General features: G+C 38.8%; 1 protein-coding gene across 8 annotated transcripts in view; it reads left to right on the forward strand.

Annotated features, from left to right (window-relative positions):
* Positions 1–13414, forward strand: part of FSD1L (fibronectin type III and SPRY domain containing 1 like) — a 32388-nt gene extending 18974 nt beyond the window's left edge. For 2 of the 8 annotated variants that reach the window (XM_052777550.1, XM_052777555.1), the window contains 9 exons: positions 625–834; positions 1163–1261; positions 3025–3151; positions 3711–3767; positions 5779–5811; positions 10357–10454; positions 10901–11152; positions 11483–11571; positions 13265–13414. In XM_052777550.1, coding sequence (XP_052633510.1) covers positions 625–834; positions 1163–1261; positions 3025–3151; positions 3711–3767; positions 5779–5811; positions 10357–10454; positions 10901–11152; positions 11483–11571; positions 13265–13384 — 1085 coding nt within the window. In that variant the 3' untranslated portion in view covers positions 13385–13414. The remainder of the gene's footprint in view (positions 1–624; positions 835–1162; positions 1262–3024; positions 3152–3710; positions 3768–5778; positions 5812–10356; positions 10455–10900; positions 11153–11482; positions 11572–13264) is intronic. The other 6 variants (XM_052777551.1, XM_052777552.1, XM_052777553.1 and 3 more) reach the window with 6 other exon arrangements.
* Positions 13415–17599: the final 4185 nt, after the last annotated feature.

Genomic DNA, 17599 nt, shown 5'->3' on the forward strand with positions numbered 1-17599 from the left:
GTGCTCTTTGATTTCATGAAGGTAGATTTCTATTGTCTATAAACATAAGATTGGTCTTTTCTTTAGTGAATCTTAGGAATTCTTTCCCCTTCTTTCAAGACAAAGGATGAAGAGGAAAGAAAACTGGGTAACTGCTGACTGGCTAGTGGAAACTTACACTGATAGTTGTCTGTAGTCAGGAAAGTAAACTTAAATGATACTGTTGGAGGGTTGCAGCTGTACTTACCTTCCAAAGACTCACATAAAACTTTGCTTCTTAATGTTCTTCCTGTGTAGTGTTATTCTAAATGTAGGTTCATAATTCCAAGTCCACTCTATTGTAGCATGTCTTTCGTACTGCTTCCAGAAGGCGATCACCCCAACTTACTGACAAAACAAACATCTGGAAAATGTGATGCAAATGTTCAGTCTAGAGCTAATTTGTATTTCTCGTTTTGTAAAATGCATGCTAAGTGAAAATGATATGCCTAGTCTTCTATCGTGCTTTGCTAATGGAATAGATCCTCTAAAAGGAATGAGTGTTACTGGGCCAAGGGCAACTTCTGAACTCTATACATCCAAGGAGAATAAATTAATATTCAGTCCATTCTTTTTAAACTGATCTGTATATTTGTCTTTGTGCAGTCCCTAAACCTCCAGAGATAGATCTAGCAGCATGTCTGGTTGCTGATAACTGCATAACAGTATCGTGGAAAATGCCTGAAGAAGACAGCAGAATTGATCATTTTGTACTGGAGTATAGGAAAACCAACTTTGATGGGCTTCCTCGAGTAAAAGATGAACAGCGTTGGGAACTGATAGACTATATTAAAGCTACTGAATATACATTATCAGGTAAAGGGTTTTTTTTATACTTCAAAACCAAGAATATTGGTATAACTCTTTATGCTTGGAAGTTTTGCAAAATACTCATTTTCCTGTATGTAATGAAGCTTCTATTGTTTCACATTAGTCTTGGGTGCTTCGTACAGTAATGGCTCTGCCTTTTATTTTGACTTCGAAGTTTTATAAAAAATCGTGTTAAATGAAGTTCACACTATTATTTAAGCTTGCTTTCTGCAGATTGAGATAAACAGAAGACAGCTACATAGAATAGATCTTAGTCTTGTAAAAACTGTCAGTAATTAATATCAATTCAAGTTTCTAAACATTCACTTTTTAGGTCTGAAATTTGATACAAAATACATCAACATTAGAGTACAAGCTTGCAACAAAGCTGTGGCAGGGGAATACTCTGATCCTGTGACTCTGGAAACCAAAGGTAAAATTTGAAAGACTCTAACCTTAGATGTAGTGAAAACCCTGTGCTTACTGTTCTGCCTTCATATATGAACTTGTATGTTAAGTCTGCTTCTGCATGAGCACTGCTGAAATGTGTCCTAAGTGAAAAGGAAAACAACCATTTCTGTAAAGGATTAAGAACCTTATTGGCACAAATCTGGCCTTCTAGCATTCAGACACTAAAAATGAGGTAGTGATGTAACTTTTCCAACAGGGTTTGACATTGGTTGTTTTGATCTGTGGATTGACAATATTATGTGCCGCTACATCATGCCAACATATAGCAAGAGAAGGTGAACCTTGTGGCTGAGCATCAGTAGGACTCTTACGGCATCTAAACTGTTGGTGTAGTTGGCTGGTGATTGGTAGTTGGCATGTGGCAGGTAATAGCTTTCTGTAAATAAAAGGTGCTGAAAAGGATTTTTTTGACTTTGTACCTGTAAAGTCTAATCACTGTCAATATTAAAAAAAAAAAAAAAAAAAAGCAGCTCCAAATTGCTGAAGTTCTTAAGTCATTGTGTTAGTAATCAATTGGTCTGAGGATGGTGGCTTCCTAACATCATTTTGTAATTAAACTAGAAGAAAAATTTCTTGGAAGTGGTGTTTTGTGACAGAACACACATTTTAACTACTATGGTGGAGATAATGATCCTGAGGCTTTAACTATAGCCAAGTCTGTAGTGTAAAGGGCAAAATGACTGATATGAACTGGATAATTAAAATATAAATTGTGTTACTTGTGAATGTTACTTTATGAAAACAAAGCTATATGCAATTTGAATGAGCTGATGGGCATTTTGGTAACTTTTCTAAAACAGTTTTAATACTCTTAAGGAACAGTCATTGTCAGATATATAGTATCCATTTAATAGCCACTTACATTCCTTACTCCAGTACCAGAAAAGTAATTCTGATTTTGATTGTTTGGGCAGTTATCATGCTTCCCATATTATTTTCGTTATTTCTGTGTGAACGTTTAGTTTACTTTCTTTAATAATCAGCCCATAGAAACTCAGTACCCTTGTCCATGTGCTTACCTTAGTGTTTTTTAAACTTGTGTACTGTTGAGGTCTAAACTCTTAAAAATCTCAAGTATACTTTCTTTCAGAGTAAGACTATAATATCTGATGGTATTAGGACACTTACAGAATAGTCTGTAAATATAACATACTAAGTTCCCTAAAGATGTTTATTAGTTTTGTTTTCTTGGATGAAGGACTTGGCTGCAACAAATACCAAGTCTCTTCTAGTTGCATGCACCCTCTATTGTTCTTGTATCTGCAGTTGACTTCACAGTTCAACTCTGCCTGTATGTCCTACCCTGTCAATTTAGTATTCTCCAAGTTTGCAATCCTTCTTAATCATAAACACCTTGTTGGAGAATCAGTGCTGCAGAGTGTTGAAAATAAGCATATGTTTTTAAATCATGTGTGATTGTAAGAATCTAGGGAGTAGGCTGTAACTAGCAGAAGGCACTAGCTGAATTTAATTGCTGATACTGCAGCATTATAAAGATGAAGAAACTTACTTTGGTGTAGCCTATGCACTGAAGGTAGGTAGTTGGGCTTTATTTAAAGGGTTCCTTACCTTGGTTACAAGCATCAGACTGAAAAGTTGATGCCTCTATTAAGTCAAATAGTGCTCTGCTACAATTCTACCACAGCTTCTATCATTTTCTATGAATAGCCACTGTTGGGAGAGAGCATTATACCATTTCACTGTTTTGCATTTTGTCTTGACCAGCATTTGTGTTCAGTTTGGACAGTACTTCGTCTCATCTGAACTTGAAAGTTGAAGATACCTATGTTGAATGGGATCCTACTGGAGGCAAAGGCCAAGAAAAAATAAAAGGGAAGGAAAATAAAAGCAGGTAAGAACTGTTTTGCATATATTTACGTTGTCTGGGATGTCTTGTCTGGCAATTAAGGGAAGAGGGTGGGGGGAATTAAAGCACTTGAGGACAGTGGGACACCAAAGGAATTTTCATTCAGAAATCTCTCGAAGAAATTTTAATTTTTTTTATTTCCTTTCCTCTGTCACACAGATGTGTAGGCTATTTATGGATGCTATTAGAAATGTGTCTTAATCATTAAATAGGATTTAATTCGTTTTAAAATACATTTGTTAGGGTATCATTCAAGGCACTGGAATAACTTGTAGATGTGGTGGGTTGACCTTGAATAGCCACCAGGTGCCCACCAAGCTGCTCTTTCCCTCTTCAACTGGACAGTGTGAGAGAAAATATGACAAAAGGTTTCGTGGGTCTGAGACAAGGACAGGGAGATCATTCTGCAATTACTGTCACAGGCAAAACAGACTTGACTTGGGGAAATTTAAATTAACTTACTACCAATCAAAAGTCAGAGTAGGATAATAAGAAATAGAACAAATCTTGAAATACCTTGCCCTTGCCCCTCCCTTCTTCCCAGGCTCCACTTCACTCCTGAATTCTCTGCCTCCTCCCTGCAAGCAGCACAGGGGGACAGGTAATGGGGGTCATGGTGAGTTCATCATGTGTTGTCTCTGCTGCTCCTTCTTCCTCACACTCTTCCCCTGTTCCAGCATGGAGTCCCACCCAAGGGAGACAGTCCTTCACAAACTGCTCCAACGTGGGCCCTTCCCACAGGCTGCAGTCCTTCAGAAACTGCTCCAGTGTGGGTCCTTTTCACAGGGTGCATCCTTCAGGAATGGACTGCTACAGTGTGGGTCCCACATAGGGCGACAGGTCCTGCCAGCAAACCTGCTCCAATGTGGCCTATCCATGGGCTACAGCTTCCTTCAGGGCACATCCACCTGCCCTGATGTGAGGTCTTCCACAGGGTGCAGTTTGGCTATACTCCTGTCTCCCAGCTGCTCTTGCACAGCAGTTTTTACTCTTTCTTAAATATGTTATCACAGTGGCACTACCACTGTCACTGATTCAGCTTTGGCCAGTGGCGGGTCCATTTTGGAGCCAGCTGGCACTGGCTCTGTCTGACGTGGGGGCAGCTTCTGGCATCTTCTTACAGAAGCTACCCCTGCAGTGCCCCTGCTACCAAAACCTTGCCACACAAACCCAATACAGTAGATAAGGTAAATGTCAGTAAGCAACTGATGTAATTCTATATTTTGTGGTGTTGCAGGTCAGTACTGGTGAATAGAAAGCTTTTCTACTATAAAAAATAAGGAAAGAGCTGGCTGCTTTGTCCTTTTGAAAAAGCATAAGGTTAAATAAAACTGGTAATATAGGTGGTGGTTGAATTTATCTCATAACCCACATCGGTGAGGTAGAGTTACCAAGGAAACAAACCTGATAGCAAAAGATAACAGATAGTGGAACATAACTCTTGTAAAAGTGGCAGCACTAAACATGTTTACCAACTATTTTCATCTAGGAAAAGTACTTAAGTAACTTCAACAGAATTCTTGGTAGATTATTGAGTGTTGGACACTTAGATGTGTGCTATTCAGAATCACTGAATATGGTTTGAAGAACATCACTAGATCAGTCTACTCTGGCTGAGCCTTGAATATATCCAAGGATGAGGAGTGTGTTAACTTGCTTAGGCCTCTATTCCAGGCCACTTTCATGGGAGGGGAGGAGTATCCTGATATCTGACTGGAATTTCCTGTGGTGCAATGAGTACCAGGTGCCTCCCAGCTATCAGTGTGCACCCCTCTGAGAAAAGCCTGGCTCAGTCTTGACTCAGTCTTCTCTGTACCTTCCTGTTATGTCATTCAAGACAGTAATTACCTCTTGCCTTCCTGAGGCTGAGCAAACCCAATTGTCTTCCTGTGTTCCAGTCCCTTAATTGTGTTGTTGGCCCTCCACTGGACTTGCTCTAGTATGTCACTGTATAGTCCTGAGGATGCCAGATCTGGACACAAGTCTTCAGGCTCAGTCTGACAGGTGCCAGACTGAGAGGAAGAGTCACTTGCCTTGGCCTCCTGGTTGCTGTGTTGCTGCTACAGCCAAGGATGTCGTTGGCCACCTCTGCCACAAGGGCACAGTACAGTGTGTTGCCTACTGTTGTCCACCTGTTGTCGGCTCTGGTTGTCCACCAAGACTCCCAACTGCATTTCTGCAGAATTGCTCTTCCCTCAGTTGTCCCCCAGCCTGTCTTGTTGTGTGGGATTCTCTCATCTGGAAAATACTATCCGTAGCTGTGAGCCTGGTATTCAACTGGTTCTGTACATGCTTGTTATGACCCACTACCCAGTCTTTTGAGGTGGGAATGGGTCAAAAGCCTTGCTAAAGTCAAGGTGTGAACAGTGTACATTGCTCTTGCCTTGTCCACAGAGCTGGCTACTTCTTCCTCAAAGGCAATTAATTGACTTTGAACATGTGCTTTTCAGTATAAAGAGCACCGCTTGAGATAATTTATGAACAAATCCCTTCCTTATAGGCATATACTGCCAGAAGCATGGTAGAATAAGTTTTAGTGGCACCTAAAAAATGGGGATAATTTACTGTAGTAATAGAGGAGTGCTTTAATGACTACTTATTTCTGTTGACAGTGGCCAGAATCCTCTCCTGAAGAGCAATAGAAGGTGATAATATACCTCTTATTCCTAAGGTTCTAGCTCCTGGTTTTGTTGGGAGTCTATGCTACTTTCCTTTGCTTGACATAGTGAGAAATCTAATAGCCTTTATCAGTAACAGTACACATATGCTTTTAAAAATTATTTTGAAGTTTAATTTGGATTCATAGAGATTATGTATATATTTTCCAGTGACCAGAAAGCAATATACCTGGAAGGATGCATCCTAGTGTGGGGGAGACCTGATTTGCAATAATTGGAAGAGCATTATATATTCTAGTGTTAATACAAAGATCCCTGTTACTTATTGATATAGATATATTGATGCTTACTTAATCTTCTGGCACATGATGGCACACTAAATTTTTTACAAATGCAGAAAAGAGCTCCTTTCGGAGAACTTCAATTGTTTAGTTCTTATTGTTGAATCTGAAAACCTTTTTGCCTCCAAACTTGTGCTATAGCTGTTACTAGACATCAGAGGAAAAGAAGTAAGTGTTTTTACACTTACAAAGAGGATAAAATTTAGCCTGATGGCATGTGTAAAAAGCTTCATGGCAATTCTACTTGTGGAACTAATTGTTCAAATGAGAGCCTCTTTTTTGATATGTAAAGGCAGCTAAAATACTCTCCTATTCCTTGTGCAGTTGTGGTTTTTAGTGTAAATTTTTCTCATGATTTTTCTAGTAGTACTCCAGTTTGAGAAATTACTTCTCCCGTTCTTGCTCTCTTGCTCTTTTTCACTGGTTTAGAAGTTGTGAGACCAAAACAAATGCCCAGGTTCCTAATTTCTTCTACGTTCCACTCCTCTGTATTCATCCATTAGGTGGGTTTATCTTTGGCTTGAGATCAGCAGTAAAAAAAAAAAGCTTACATAGGCAAAAAAAGCTCTTGAAGCTGTGCAGTGTCAGTAATTCTACTACACAAATTGTATCAATTTCTGCTAAACTAAGTTTTAAATCTGCCTTGGAGATATCATTACTTGTTCAACAAACTCTGGGTGTCTTATACCTTGGACTCTCTTTGTGGTTGTCAGTAAAGAACTTCCCTAGTTCTGGCCTTTGCTTTGGTAGAAGGACATGGTCACATGTTCAACTTTGCATCTCAGGCTGACCTTTTCTAGCAAGAGATTCGGACGAGCTTTGATTCTTGCAGGAGGCTTTTGTTCCCTGTCAAGAGTATCTGAGCAATATTGTCTGCATTAGAGAGAAAATTTGAAGCTAGCTCCATAGTTGGTGGAAAGAGTTGCAGTATAATTGTTTTAAACATCCAATGTGAAGCTTTCAAAGGTTGGAAAGACGTGATGACAATAAAATGCTTAATGATCTATAACATTTATTGGAGTAGAAAAAAAGCCTCTGGATAACTTCTGATATCCCTCCTTGACCTTTCTTCTCCAAAAGAGAACACATATTGCTTGGAATATTTTTTATTTGCTGAAGTGGGTAAGAAAACTGAGACTAACTGCAGTGCTGTAGGCTACAATCCTAACCATAACATGAGAATATCTGGTCACTGAACAGTGGAAGAAATGCATCAGTTACTATACTAGCTAATGAAGACTGTGTTGTATGGGAAAATGGGAACCAAACTGACTATCTGCTATAAAATTTCCTGCCTTTTCCTATTGGAAGGGAGAATTAAGCACTGAGAAGAAAAGAAAACCAAACAAAACCTGTTTTTTCAAACTTTTATGCCAAATATTTAATGTAATTGTCTGAACTGGTAAAGGCTGTTAAGATTTTGAGTGGACAAAGCATATGCGGTGGCCATTTACAGAAGACTTGAACAAAATGAGTAGTATTGAGAACCTTTTAATGTCTCCCTAACTTTGAGAAAATACTGGCAAAGCACCTGCATATTTTTCTTCTGGTGATTCTCTAAATGGCCACATTGCTTTCTGCGTAACTCACTTATACTGAATCTAATAGAAAATTTCAGCAGCTTTTGTTGGCAGTGTGAGTGAATCATCTCTGATGCACTTGAAGCAGGATGGAATCTGCAAAGAGTGATGGTTCCCCCTGAAATTATGCTTTAATTCTTGGCTTTACCTTTTCTTTTTTTCATGCTATCACTTGTTGCTTTTTTCTTTGGTAAGTAAATTGTAGCTTCCTCCATGTTAACAAAGTTCAAAAGCATTTGATGTGGTGCACCTGCACAACATATGCTTACCCCCTTCACGTAACTCTTGCAAGCAATTTAGAAGCTCAGCTGTCTTCTGATCAGTACTGGCAAATTTATATGCTAAATGGTGATCCTAAAGTAGACAACCTTTTCATCAGTGATTTCTTGTAGACTTCTGTAACTGGAATGAAACAGATTTAGTCATGAAGATGAACCAGAGATTCTAGCATGCTTATGTATGACAGCTTAATACAACTCAGCTTTTGATTCCCATGTGACTTTATTTTAATGAAGGTATTAGGCAAAAGGGACATTTTCTAACCCTTTATGAAATGGTATTTGAGAACAGTTCCAGAAAGCTTGAAATCAGTGTTGACTGAATCAGAAAGGAAACAAGCTAAACTTCACTCTATTAGTAGACATTTAAGTAGCAATTAGCTTTACCAGCTGAAGGCAAAGTTGGATAGAAAACTTTCTTTTGTGTGTGGTAACTCTTCTAAGGCTAATGTGTGATAGACTACAGAGGATGAGGATTTAAAAATTACTTCACATCTGTATTTCAGAGACTTATTTTGTACTTTTAAAATTTTTGGTCTATGAAATTAAACTGTAAACTGCATAGCTATTTCTGAGAAGTTAAAATTCTTTCCTACTGATTGCCTTTAAAATAATAACCAGATGTGATTCCCTGGCTACAGAGGCTTAATATTCACTGTAATTTGCAAATAGCCTTCATCTTGTTTAATGGTTAAATTGCTAGGAATTATTTTTGAGGGCATAACTGAGGTAAAATAAAATGTTTGAAAACCTCATTAGGTGAAAATTATTCTTTTATGCAACTGATTGCTCATTAGAGTATGCTCCAGAGTGAAGTGTGTCTTCCATTTATTTTGCTGTTGCTTCCTGAGAATGCTTTTGAAAAGTACTATTAGAAAATCTAAGACTTTCTTGATTGGGATTAGATTCTTAAATTTTGTAGTGACTCTTGAGGACTTGCTGTGTGCTTCTCAGCACAATGTATTGTGACACAATTTTCTTTTGTGTAGTCTTTGATAGAGTTAATATAATCAGATAAAATCCCCACCCTTCAATATACTTTTGGTGTTTGGTTTGGGTTTTTTTTTTGAGAAGCGTTGTGGTGCATTAAACTCTGGAAGTCTCACTTAATCTTTTTTTTTAATATAAATTGTGTTTAGAGTTGACACTCTTGGGTTTTGTATCATCTTTAATGTGTGTCTATTTTGAAATAAAATTATCACAATTTTATTCCTTTAATTCTTCGTTGGTGTTGTGGTTTAACCCCAGCCAGCAACTAAGCACCACATAGCTGCTCACTCACCCCCCTGCCCCCACCAAGTGGAATGGGGGAGAGAATTGGAAAAAAAAAAAGTAAAACTCGTGGGTTGAGATAAGAACAGTTTAATAGAACAGGAAAGAAGAAACTAATAATGGTAATGATAACACTAATGAAATTACAATAGTAATAATAAAAGGATTGGAATATACAAGTGATGCACAATGCAATTGCTCACCACCTGCCAACTGATGCCCAGTTAGTTCCTGAGTGGTGATGCCTCCACCCTCACTCCCCCCAGTTCATATACTGGACATGACATCACATGGTATGGAATACCCCTTTGGCCAGTCTGGGTCAGCTGCCCTGGCTGTGTCCCCTCCCAACTTCCTGTGCCCCTCCAGCCTTCTTGCTGGCTGGGCATCAGAAGCTGAAAAATCCTTGACTTCAGACTAAACACTGCTTAGCAACAACTGAAAACATCAGTGTGTTACCAACATTCTTCTCATACTGAACCCAAAACATAGCACTATACCAGCTACTAGGAAGACAATTAACTCTATACCAGCTGAAACCATGACAATTGCGTTGTACTTTTTCCTGGTATTTCAGTCATTGCTTATAGAAGCTGTACATGTGCCAAAAAACCTACCTTTAACACAAGTGATGTTATTTTCCCATTCACCAATATTTAAATTCCAGTGAAAATTAGGCATTTTGGCATTACCAGTAGTGTATTCATACTTACCTGATTGTTGTAGCTGATCTACAAGATGTATTAGTCTTACGTGGAAAACCAGAAAGATGAATTCTCTAAGGTTCTGTGTAGTACAGGCAAAACACTGTTTTATACAGGCATTCATTCAAACCATGTGCCACGTATCTGCTTTTTTTTCCTCCTGTTTCCTTTCTCAGCTGCCTCTGATTTTGTTTGCTACAATGTCTTGTATTTTTTCTGGCTGTCATATCTTCTCTCAGTTTTTGTGCATGCATACTGTTAGAGGTGTTAAGTGGCTGAACTAATGTGTCATTTCAGTAGCTTATGTATGTTTATAGCACCCTAATTGACTTGGGAAAACTTGTTTGAGTGTACATTTCTGTAATTGTGTCCAAATCTTGAATGGTTCATTTCTTAGAAGTGGTGCACCATCTCCAAAGAGGACATCTAATAGCGCAAGATCCTCACTGAGGGGCAGCAGAGATCATTTTGCTGGTGAATCATACACAGTGTTGGGTAAGGTGAACTTTTTACTTCTGTTAGAGGTGTAATGCTGTGGAAAGGCAGATTGGGTAAGAATTTGAGGGAAAACTTGTGATTGTTCAAGGCTGAGTACTTGATGCTGTGCTGCACAGAGGCAGTTTTGCTACAGCAAGTGTCTTCAAGTCTGTTGAAGCTCTTTATTACAAAGCTCTTAGTCACTAACATTCACTGCTATTAAATGTGAATTGATGTTAAATGTATCTTGTCTCAATGAGTGTAAGTAAAAACTCTCACTGTTCTATTTTATATTTATATTCTGTTCTCTTGTACATGAAATTTTTTGTTCCTTATAGTTTAGATTTTTGTATTTCTAAGCCTTCACCTTAAAATAAAGAGAAGACATCACTGGTGCCTATAAGGAAGCAAGCATTGTAAGGTACACTTAATTATAGAAACTAAATGGGTTTTTTTTTTGGTAGGAGACACTGCTATTCAAAGTGGACAGCATTACTGGGAGGTGAAAGCCCAGAAGGACTGCAAATCCTACAGCATGGGAGTAACATACAGAAACATGGGGAAATTTGACCAGCTGGGAAAGACGAATTCAAGCTGGTGCATCCATATCAACAACTGGCTGCAAACCACACTTTCAGCAAAACATAACAATAAAACCAAAACTTTAGATATACCTGTTCCAGACAGAATAGGAGTATACTGCGACTTTGATGGAGGTAAATTACAATCTTAGGAGATTGAGCTAAAACTTAGTTAGCTATCTGTGTCAAGTTGAAGCAGTACAAGGCTGAAGTAGTACATTACTTCCAGATTGATATAGTTTTTTGTGAAAATAAGTCCCAGAGCTGTTTGCGTAATACTGCTTGTAATGTCATATGACCTGGGTTCACCTATGTGACAGAGCTACTAACTGAGAATTTTTCAGTCATGTGGACTGTATTTAGTGTGTTTTGGAAACCTTTCCTTGGAAGAGAATCAATTTTACAAAAAGTTACACAGCAATAACATTTAAACATGTATTTCAAATTGTTTTCTGCCTCTTTTAGGTCAGCTTGCATTTTATAACGCAAACTCAAAGGAGCTGATACACACCTTCAGAACAAAGTTTACCCAACCATTATTACCAGGCTTCATGGTCAGTATCTGTAAAATTTTGTTCAGTTTCTAGTACTGAATTTGGTTTACTGAAGACTTAATTGTTTTTTGAAGGAAGAAACTGGGAGCACTGTTTTTGGCTAACAATTTAGAAAGATGTTTAATTGTTTTCTTTTTGATTTCATGTGGCGCTTATAATAGCACTCCAATAGGAGAAGTCTGCACCTGGATGTCTCAGCTATGTAAATAAAAGTCATTAAATTTTTATAGGGTAAATTAATAGCACATTCCAGTAGCTGATGAGCCTGCTACAATAATTGACCTGAACTGATGCGGATAGGAGCCCAAGATGCTGCAGACTGTCAGAGCAGGTGTCATGAGACAGAACAACAGCAGATGCTTCCCTCTGAGATGCAAGACTCTACCTTTCAAATCTTTAGAAGTTCAGTGGGATTTTCTTGCCAGTCATTTCGCTGGTCTGCATAACTTTTTTGTGGCTCTATGCTAATCAGTGAAGACTTGCTGCAATTCTAAAGACTCAAACCTTGCAAAAAATGCATAGGAAAAGGACAGGGTATAGGTCTGGGAAAACTTGGGAATCTGGAGGAGGCTAGAATGCTAGTTCGTAGGACCAACTCAGTTGCCTAGGCACTGATCTCTAGCCACTTGTAATTCAGCCCATAGAAAGCACAGCGTGATAATTTTAAAGTATAATTACTCCAATTAATACAGTTGATTCTTCTTTTGGGCATGGAGGAGGAATGGAAAAGTAGTAACTTGCCCAGGCAGCCTTACATCTAGCATTTCAAACACCTGATTTTTCACTTGTATGAGACAGAATTCCTTTCACAGTTTCTGCTGTTGGCTAGATGTACTGACAATAGGAGTCTAGATTTTTATAGCTATTTATTTGGAGGTGACTAAGCAAGTTGCCTTACTGATACTTTTCAACATACGGGGAACAGAAACAGCTTCAGAACTGTTGGGATACATGTGTTAGTCATCCCAGTCAGCATTGCTAAGCCTGACTCATTAAGTCAGTTCCTAAGGCATCCAAGGAAACATTTGCATACCACGCTTCAGCCTATTAGTCTGCATCTCATGCAGCCCCTAGTACTTAGTGATAGCAGCTTTGCAGACACTGCTTGGGTTAGCCTGAACAGTTAAAATAAAAATGACAAGCTCCTTAATTACAGCTCTCAAATTTATTCCTAAACGTGGAGATACATTCTTTCCTGTTACTCAGTTGTAGAGTAGAGGTCACTGGCACCTGTGCCCTTGAAGCTTCTCAAAACTTAATTTTTTTTGCACTATGTTATGTTGACATAATTTTGCCATATCATACTAAAACTAAGCACTGCTTTCAGTCCCTGGAACATAGTGTGACTATTGCTTTTCATTGTCATTCTAAGTACTTGCTGCTAGCACATCAGTCTTCGAAGAAGTTTTCCTATTAGGAGCAAGTCTTTTAGTATTAGATCTTAGACTTTGGTTATAAACTTAGTCATAAAGCATAGTATGTGAAGTATCTTAGACTTTATGGTCTTAAAAATTAGCTTCTATGTGATTAGAATTTTTTACAGGGTACTGTGACTAGAGAGCAAGAGAGAAGACAAATGCAGCTGCAGGATAAGTTTTGTGTTCCATTGTGGGACAGGAGAAGAGAGATGTAGATGCTTCATGATGGTCAGAATATCGATTTTTCTTTTTTTTTTTCTTTTTTTCTCCCTTAGATCTGGTGTGGTGGGCTTACAGTGAGTACTGGATTGCAGGTGCCAAGTGCTGTGAAAACGCTCCAGAAAAGTGAAAATGGATTGAGTGTTTCAACAAGCAGCCTAAACAATATTGCCTAGTAATGTCTATTAAACACTTCTATTGCTGAATGTTTTTTTTCTGTGTAGCTGCTACTCACAGAAGCTTGTGAGCATTGGATTAAACTGGGTTTTCTACCTATTGCTGTTTAAGGCCTTGGGTGCTGATAGTGCAAAGGTTTGGGGCTAAAGTATTAGGAACCTACTGTGAATCCAGACAGAAATGTCAGACAGAAAACTGAACTGTTGCCTATTTGAAAAACAAGTGGAGAAATCAAGACCTGTAACTATGTACTTTTCTAATACTGTATTTAAACATTTTGTTATGGACTGGAATATTACTTTTGTTATGAATATTATTTTTCTACGAAGAATATGACATACCATTTTCTTAGCTCTCCTAACATGAATTACTTGATATATTTTATTATTACTGGGCTTCCCATTAGAACTTGTGATATCAAACATGCATTTCAAAAGAACATTAATTTGCTAGCCTAGCCTGGCAAAATATCACAGCAGTATGATTTCAAAAGAATATTATAAGAAATTGTAGGCTTGATATGAAGAAACAGTAAAAGCAGTCTGTGATTCCCCTGCCCCGATACTCATGGGAAATAGGAGGATTTTGTAACTCATTTAAATATCATATATTTAGAGTTTGGCTCCTGTTTATCACAAATTCCAGAAAATGTAAAAATATAAAGGTATTTAAAAACATTCTTATGTCCTCAGTGAAGATGCATTATGATAGCCAACCATTGAGCTAGGAAGTATTTCAGGTAAGAGGTTCAGAACAAAAAATCCAGAGCTTTTTAAAAACTACCACATGGTACTGCTCTCTCAAGCTTTTAATTTTGGGTCATCTCTTGGCTTTCCAGTTTTGTGACATTATTCTAATTGGATTTGGATAATCAGCAATTCACACTGTTCATCAGATGTGAATGACGAATTGAATCTTTGTCTGCCGATAGGAAAGCTGTAATGCAGCTGAGGCTGGGAGCGAGGGTGTGAGAGTTTCAGTTTAAATGCATCTCTCCGGAGAAGATGGTGTGTGGGGAGGTGCTATTGCTAAAACACCTTTCAGCTTTTTCTCAAGCCAGCTTCAAGGCTGGCTAAGACTTCTCAAACAGCTGTGTCAATATCAAACTGGCTTTGAGCAGAAGCAGCACTAAATTCCTGGTGATGGGGCAGTACCCTCTGAGCCCAGGCACACATTTTTGCTACCTGTTTTGACTAGCCTAGTAAGGATTCCTGGAACATTCTGGATAACCAGAGAAGTCCAAAAATTGCATGATTTCTTTATCTGGCAGAAATGTAGCTGATTATATATAGCATCCCACTCTTAACTTGCTAGCTTGTACCATATGCCATATATATGTGGATATGAGACTAGCTTTCAGAGGATCATATTCTAAAGGATCTCTTTATAGCCTCCAGCTTAACGCCTTCCCCTTTTTTTAAGGGCAAGGAAAAAGTGGAAAGTGAGCAAATGCTTTGCCAGCTAACACAATCTGCTTCTGATTTTGCAGTTATACATTTTAGTTCACAAAGGAAGTGAAATTTTGAGGCTGGGAGTTCCATCATCTCAGCTCATAGTTGGAAGCTTAGTAATAATAGTCAAATGATTCATAATAGTAGGAGAGCTAAAAAAAACCATGTTATATTCTTCATGGAGAATATCATCCTTTCAATGAGAATTACTTGTGTATTATAGACTGTTTAGGTCTGCTTTCTTCCCTCTAACTAAGACCAGGAGCCTAGAAATAATGTTCAGATACACACTTGAATCAACTGTTTCCTAACTGAAGATTTTTTCCTATTATCACCTGAAAAATCTTTCAAATTCATGGTGACAGGGTCCATAATGAATTGGCTCCTTTCCTACAGGGCCAAAGTACTTTTTCTTCTGCCTATCTTCTAGTCCATAAAAACACAACCATCTAATCATGTTAAATCTTGTTAGTATCAATGTGTCCTTTGTGTCCATCACGATTTCTCAAGAGGATGAGAAATCCCCTGAAACAACTCATAATTAAGTGGTTATGATGTTCAGCAGAAAACTTAAATTTTCTTCTTACTTTATAGAGCAGGTATTAAAATTTTTGTTTCTATTGAGAAATCAGTCCTTTGTGTCCATCACGATTTCTCAAGAGGATGAGAAATCCCCTGAAACAACTCATAATTAAGTGGTTATGATGTTCAGCAGAAAACTTAAATTTTCTTCTTACTTTCTAGAGCAGGTATTAAAATTTTTGTTTCTATTGAGAAATCATGAAGTTGACAGGACGGTTGAGCCCTTAATGTTCATTTTATATCTGGAACTTGAGTGTCTCTAAATATTTGCATTGTGAACAAAGTTAGCTGTAACCTCTTTTGCAGAGGGAAGTGCAAAGCAGATCCCAGTTTAACTGTACCTTCCTCTGCCAGTTTAGTGTTTTGGGTCTTGAAACAAATATACTGGAAGGTGATGTGGTTCTTAAATGAGCAGTGTCTGAATCTTTCACACATTATCTACAGATAGTCTGTGTGGTAATCTTAAGTACTTCTTACTCATTTATTTCCTTTTTACTGCAATGAACACCTGTCTGGGACTTCTAGGGGCTCAGCTGCTGTGAATTCAGTGGTATGTGAGGGAGTGAGACTTGCATGCTTGGACCCTGGTGGTGATCAGAGAGAGGAGAGTTAAGATGGATGCTTCTTGTTTTGAGACTTGTTCTATTGAATGACTGTGGTAAACAGACATAGAAATAGACTAGTACCTGTTCGTGCTGCCCAGTCAATGGCTTGATCTTGGGTGTTCAGCTACAGTTCCTATTTAAATTTCCCTTTTGGGAAAGAAAGGGAATGTTTACAGTAAGTTAATGCGTAGTGAGAAAGAACCACGAGTAATCTCCGACCCTACATAAAAGCATTTAAATGACAAAGTTTTTTTAGCAAGATGTAGTGCAACCTTTAAGGTAAATTTGATATGCACAATGTAAAAATGTAATTTTTCTTTAACAGTTAGAAGAAAGCTTGAAGTATTTCATACAGTGACTTGTGACTTGCAAGTTTTAGTTTAACTGATGTCCTAGTTGAACTTAATGTGACATTTTACCCTTAAAGGATGAATTTGTTCTATAATAGTTTGCACAGGTGTCAAATTTTTGCTGCTAACAGCTAGTCCAATTGTTTTTAGTAAATGGGGATATGAATAATTGCCTTAAGCACTTTAGATTTTTTTTTTTAGACTTTTCTTTTTTCTGAGCTAGTATCTGTCCAGTACCAATATATTGGTGATACTTTGTTGCAGTTGGTGCACTGTTTGTACCTGCAGCTAGAGAGGGATGCCTGCAGCCTGTGAAATTACTTTTTCCTCCGGCAATCCACTTCAGGGTTTGGAAGGGTTGTTCTTTGGCAATGGGTTAGACCTTTTGGAGGTCTGTAGTTGTGCCCTGCAGTTAATACTAAGTATAATATGCCAGGTGACTTTAATACTCCCTGAGCCTCTCTGCTCTGGAGCTGATGCTGTTTGGTGGCTAGATGGGAGGTTTTTTCTGTACAACCAAAATGAGATTTTTTTTTTTTAAATAAAAATTTGAATACTTATGACTGGTGGTCTTTCAGAGTTAAAATACCTTCAGAATAACTTGTGAGGAACTGAAGGTTTCCCTTGAGTTCTTAACACATCAGAAAACCGTAACTTGCATTGCTTCTATGGAAAGCTGTACAAACTGCAGCAAGGGCTGTTAATTTCAGAAAGTTTCCAGGTGATGGGTCCTTCTCCAGATACCATATATGGATGGCAGAGGGTGACAGGTTTATAGAAGTAGAGGCTAACATCCAGATCCTGTTTCCTGCCCCCTTGTGCTCTCCCATGTTTCACATTAAGACCGGGGAAACTAACCGGTTCCAGTCAGTATCTCAGTCTGAAAAAGGATCACAGGTAATGACGTGATGCGTGGTCTGTTAGACCACGGCAGCCAGTTCTGTTGGTCAGTGCTTGCCCGCCTCACCTGAGCCCGAAGGGTCTGAACGCCCCGTTGGAGGGGGCAGCCTGGATGTGGTTTTCTTCCCTCGCCGCCGGGGCACTGGGCCGAGCAGGGGTGACCCTCCGTCGCCTGCTGCCTCCGCCGCTGCCGCCGTCCGTCGTCCTGCCGCGCCTCCCGCTGAGCGGCCGGTGCGGGGTTCAAGCAGCCGTTAACCTCGGCCGTACCTCGGGTCTTCTCTGTCAGCGCCCCGGCCCCTGTCCCTGCGGAGAGCACCCCACGGGAG

The sequence above is a fragment of the Harpia harpyja genome, chromosome Z (assembly GCF_026419915.1).
Source record: "Harpia harpyja isolate bHarHar1 chromosome Z, bHarHar1 primary haplotype, whole genome shotgun sequence".
NCBI lineage: Eukaryota > Metazoa > Chordata > Aves > Accipitriformes > Accipitridae > Harpia > Harpia harpyja.